At 32.4% G+C, this 6000-nt stretch overlaps 1 protein-coding gene across 5 annotated transcripts in view; it reads left to right on the forward strand.

Moving 5' to 3' along the window:
* OXR1 (oxidation resistance 1) overlaps window positions 1–2900 on the forward strand; it is a 433201-nt gene extending 430301 nt beyond the window's left edge. For all 5 annotated transcript variants that reach the window (XM_034668471.1, XM_034668472.1, XM_034668473.1 and 2 more), the window contains one exon: window positions 982–2900. In XM_034668471.1, the coding sequence (XP_034524362.1) occupies window positions 982–1117 (136 nt within the window). In that variant the 3' untranslated portion in view covers window positions 1118–2900. The remainder of the gene's footprint in view (window positions 1–981) is intronic.
* The last annotated feature ends 3100 nt before the right edge of the window (window positions 2901–6000 follow it).

A 6000-nucleotide genomic window follows, 5' to 3' on the forward strand; every position in this document is an offset into this window, starting at 1 on the left:
AGATAACTAAAAAAACATGTTATTTTTAGTTGTTGGAATCCACATATGTTTACATGTTCCAGTTGTACCTTTTTTTTATTGGTGGGGTGCAGGCAGTCATTCAGCCCTACCCCACATGGTAGTTTTACATGTGATTCAGTTAGCTCTCCAGGAAGGCCTCACAAGCAAACGGCTGATAATTTCAAACTGTTAAGGGTGCCTTGAATCTTTGAAAATAACATACGTAATGTCGTTAGATGTCTGCTGGAACTTGATTTTGATTATACCACAAGACTGCAGCAAGCTAAACTAAACATTGGGTCATTTGATAACAAATTAAGACAAGTTTACAGTCTTTGGAGAAGGAGAGTACAGGCTCAGAAATCTACAGGTACACGGACTTAATATTCCGGAATTCCAAACAGGAACCCCAAAACCTAAATCATGATGTGATGGACTAAATATAGACTTTGGAGTTAGACCTGATTTAGATTCTGGTTTCAACACGTTACATATGGGACCTTGAACAAACTGAAGTCTAGCGTTTCCTCAGTTGTTAATTGGAGATTGAACCCTTTACATTAACCACACATGTTAATGTTAGATGAGAGGGAGTTTTCATGTTAAATATATTAAATATTTAACTCATGTCAAATATATTAACCATTTAGCAAAGAGAAACCCATAGTACCAGGCAAAGAATAACAAAGCAGCATCTGTCTCGAAAGAATTCTATGTGAAGTTAATTTTAGAGGATTCATTTTGTTACTTAATCTGTGTAATAAGTGATTTTATAATGGAATGTGAACAAAACAAAATTGCCTTGTACCAGTGTGGAAAGGAGTAGGAAAGGGTTTGAAAAAAATTGAGGATTAATTTAGAGTTTTGAATATTGAAATGTTTCATTTAAATTATTATTTTACAACCTCTGCAATACTTATCTTACAACTTAGAGCATAAGTATTAAGAGATTATTGTTAAAACTTTTCTTTTATATTGCAGAGGAGAATTTGCCCTTTGGCTTGATGGAGATCTCTACCATGGAAGAAGCCATTCTTGTAAAACATTTGGGAATCATACACTTTCTAAGAAGGAAGATTTCTTTATTCAAGACATTGAAATCTGGGCTTTTGAATAAATGTAATGCTCTCTGTCTTAGCAGGATAATGGCCCAAACCTGACATGGACAAGCATTGTTTGGAAAGTTCAAGAAGCAATACAATGTAACATGTCACTTGTGCTTTAAAATTAATCGTATCACCATTTTTTACAGCTATAATTTTGGAATTTATTTTTAAAATCATGTTTCTGTCCCAGGGTTTTTTAGGTTTAGACCATGGTGTGGGTCCATGCAGTATAACAGCTTGGGTTTTGTCAGAATTTTGGCAGCATTTAAATCACAGTGACCACCTCATCTACGATCCATGTTATCTGAGTCTCCTAATAGGATGGTGCTCTTTTTTTGACCTCTTTCGGTTTATTATTTTTAAAACTCTACTGATTGTTTTACTAGAGCAGTCTAATTGGAGCATTGAGGGAATGAAGACTAGATACTGCTGTGAGGTATCTGGAGGTTGGCACAGGTGACTTTTAAACAAGCTCAACTTAGTCATTCTTGTGAAGGAAAAAACACATGCCAAAATACTGCATAAATTTCATAAACCACTGAGTTCTAATTTTAATTCACACTACAGCATTCTCTTTATTAATTTTGTAGGTATTCTCAATTTCATTTTAATGAAAATGAAATTTGAAGAGAATTCTGGTTGTGATAGACCACAATGCACATGATCTGCAGGTTTGGGCATATGCTTTCATGATTGGATTATCTGATAAAGTTATAAAATACAAAGGAGAATGAGAACTTGATGATTCTACTGGACTTAATATATCAAGCAAGAAAATATACTATTTATGTATTTGTAGCTTAGCAGGGCATTATCATAAGTACAAAAACTATGAAACAGATGCATATTTCTTCAACATATTGTGTCAGATATACTGTTTTATAGTTCTGTTGTTTTAGCCTTGTTGCACACCAACTCCCAAAATATAGGTTCCTGTTCAAAAGGGAAAAAAAGTGTGTTTTTTTGAGTGGTATATGTTACTAACTACCATTAGCATTTGCTGTTATAAAAGGGCAATGATTATAGTAAACAATATTGTAACTCAGTAGACTTGTTGAATATGCAAACTTACTGTCGAGTGACCTCAAAAAAAAAAAAAAGACAAGATAGAATATACTAGTAGTTCTTATCCTCTTTTGTAGGAAACCAATAATATGCCATTGTGGCGGTCATTCATCAGTTAATTTCAAAGCTTCATGTTATGCAAAAAGAAAAAAAGAATCCTGCTGTTATACATGTGACAGTGACCTTGTGCTGAAATTTCAGCTATTCCAGATAAACATTGTATATTATCTTGTAAATTAATGTTTAAAGGTAGTTTTGTTCTTATAGAAAGTGTTGATTGCCAGGTTGCTTATAGCACTTTAAATTATTCTAAAAAGGAAATTATAAGCCAAATATGTTGGCTTTAGTAGTTTTAGTTGTATAGGACTTGAATATATTTAGATCTTTTGAAAGTTTAGATAATTATCTAAAGAAAGCATAATGCTAATGGAAAACAAAATCTGATCTATTTAATATGCTATTGCTGAATATGAATAGAAATGTGGGCATCATTTCCTTGTCTATGTAAAGCTTTCATTATAAGTTAGTAACAGTATATAGATTAAACGTTTACAATATAGAGAATTGTAAATAAATATATCATTTTTTCCCCTTTGGTCTTCCACAGCAGTATTATTGTCTTTGTGGAGTTGACTAATAATTAAAAAAAAAAAAAATCCTGTATTGGATTTCAATTACAATAAGGTCATAGTGGTGTATACCAAATAAAATTAAATACTTAAATACAAATTTGAGTTTGAATTTATTGACTAACCAAGTTACTTTTCATATCTAAGAAGTTTTTGGTTAAACCTACTACTATGGTTTATGTGTAAAAAATGCTGCTAGTAGTTTTGGGTGGTGGTGGTGGTGGTAATAGTAATGATGAAAGGATGCATTCAAGTAGAGAGAACATCATAGTTTAAAAAATGAGGAAGTGAGAGGGCAGTTGACCTGTGAAGAAGTGCAAGTCGTTTGATATTTTTAGATTATGTCATTTTCTTTTTTGATGGGGAGTGCTTAGCACTGATGCCATAGAAATTTTCATTATGTGCAATGCCAAGAGATTTAGATTTTTTTTTTTTTATCTTACAGGAGCAATTGAGAAAATTTGAGTGGAGGAATGACACGATCAAGTTTACACTTTAGAAAGATCTCTGAAAATTAGATGGAGAAAAAAAACTAGAGACCAGGAGACAAATAAACAAGACTTTATACAGTCCAGAGAAAAAATGATGAGGCCTGAATAAGAATTGTAGCAATGGTGATCAAGAAGAAGGCATGGGGGGAGGAGGGGAAGCATGAATTTGAAAGAGATTTAGGAGTTAGTGTTAACACAATTTCATTATTACTTGTCAGAAAGCAGTAAGGATATAGTGTTTAGGTGTTTTACTTAGCAACTGGGTAAATTATCCATTGATATGAGTGATGTACAAAAAAGAGAAGCAGCAGATAGGAAAGTTAGGTTGGTTAAGAGAAATTAGCTGATGGGGAGGGGTGTTAATTTTTCATTCTGTTAAAAAGATTTTAAAATCAACAACATACAGGTAGATGTTGAAGCCATAACCTATGAATGAAATGCCCTTGGAGATTATAGACTGAGTGAAAAGATAATTCTTGAGATAAATTTTGGGGATATAGTAATATTAAGTGATAGGCAGAAGAAAAGACTCTTAAGCTTACATTTAGAAACTAGAACAGCAAGGGCACCTGGGTGGCTTAATCATCTGCCTTTGGCTCAGGTCATGATCCCAGGGTCCTGGGATCACCCCAGCATCAGCTCCCTGCTCAGCGGGAAGCCTGCTTCTTCCTCTTCCACTCCCCCTGCTTGTGTTCCCTCTCTCTCTGTCAAATAAATAAATAAAATCTTTAAAAAAAAAAAAAAAAAGAAACTAGATCAACAAATTAAACCTAATGAGAATAAAAGGACAAAATGAAGATAGAAACAGAAGTCAATAAAATTTAAACAAGGATACAAGACAAAATCTGAGAATAATAAAACTGTGACCTCTAGGAAGATGAAGAAAACTACCATTGTTAATGTGAAAGGAGACATTACTACAGAGCCAATAGACTTTAAAAGAGACAGCGTATTGTGAGCAACTTTACATAAATAAACTTGACAATATAAGTAAAATGGAAAAAACATTTTGGAAAACAGAATTTGCTAAACCTGACCCAAGAAGAAATACAATTTTTATATTGCAGAATTTGAATTTGTTGATGAAAAAAATAGTCCACAAAAAAACCAGGCCCAAATGGTTCCACAGGGTAATTCTTTAAAGTATTTAAGGAAAAAAGTCAGTCTTAATTAGGTAAATTTTCCCAGGGTATTAAGAGAGAACTTCAGATACTGCCTTTTGAGGCCAGCATGACCTTGATACCAAAACTTTACAATCCTTATAAGAAAATAAAGTTCTGAAATAGTCTTCTATGAACATAGATATAAAATCCTACATAAAATAGCCACAAATCAAATCAGCCATATATAAAAGAATAATAAAATCAAATTAAGTTTATTCCAGGAAAGCAAGAGTAGTTAACATTTTAAAACATACCATCTACCACATTTATAGAAAAAAAAAAAGTTTTGTGATCATCTCCATAGAAGCAAAGGAAGCTTTTGGTTAATTTCACTGCCAGTCTATGATAAAAGCTCAGCAAACTAGGAAAGAAGGACTCTTCCTTAATCATTAATGATAAAAGAAAAATTATTCTTGAAAAATGTACAGGAGGCATTATTTTTAACAGTAATTTATTGAAAGTTTCCTCCCAGAAATAGGAAATCTGACAATGATAACTGCTATCATCACTTCTATTCAACCTTGGTCTGGAAGTTTCAACAAGTGAAATTTGTATATGACATGATTGTGGACATGGAAAATTCCAAAAAGATCAAACTATTTGAATTAATTAGTTGATTAAGCAAGGTCACTAAATACAAGTTTGATGTAAAAACTTTTCATTTTTTAACTACAAGCAACAATTACAAAGCTTAGAATATTGCCATTTGTGATACCATTGAAAATTCTGGATATATAGCAAAAAAGGTCTCAATAAGGATAGACCATATTCATAATTGGAAGACAATATTGAAAGATGTCAGTTCTCCAAATCAATCTTTATTGGCAGTGAAAATCTCAGCCAGCTTTATTTTTGGAAATTAAGCTGATTCTATAATTTCTGTGGGAATTTCAAGACAAAAGAATAGCCAAGGCAACACTAAAGAATGAGGCTGTGGTCTTGAACGCCATATATTACGATTAAAAAGGTGAGTAAGTATGACAATGTGATATTGGTCAAAGGATTTACAGAGGAAAGAAAAGAGTCCAGAAAATTAATTTTTTTTGAAAAGATGACACTTGCTCAATGGAGAAGATGGTCTTTTCAATAAATGGTGCCAGATTAATTGGATATGTGTAATGAACAAATAATCTTGATCCATCTCACACCACATGAAAAAAGTAAAGATTGTAGATCTAAATGGAAAAGGTAAAAAGGAAAAGCTATCAGTTTTAAAAATATAGAATATCTTCATGACCTTAAAATATGCGTACATTTGTTAAATGGGACACGAAAGCACTCATAAGGGAAAGAAAGGATGAATTCTACTACATTAAAATTTTAAGAACTTTTCATCAAGACATTAAAAGTGAAAAGGCAAGTAACAGAGTGGAAGGTTTGTATAATACACAGATCCAAAGAAGGTCTCAAGCACACAATAGATAATTGACTACAAATCAAAGAAGTTCAATAAAGACAAGAATTGGGCAATTCCTATGAATATTAGAATAGCCAATAAAGGCTATCTTAAAAGGAAATGTGAAATAGAACAACTTTGGAAAATTTT

Source organism: Ailuropoda melanoleuca, chromosome 9, assembly GCF_002007445.2.
Source record: "Ailuropoda melanoleuca isolate Jingjing chromosome 9, ASM200744v2, whole genome shotgun sequence".
NCBI classification, from domain to species: domain Eukaryota; kingdom Metazoa; phylum Chordata; class Mammalia; order Carnivora; family Ursidae; genus Ailuropoda; species Ailuropoda melanoleuca.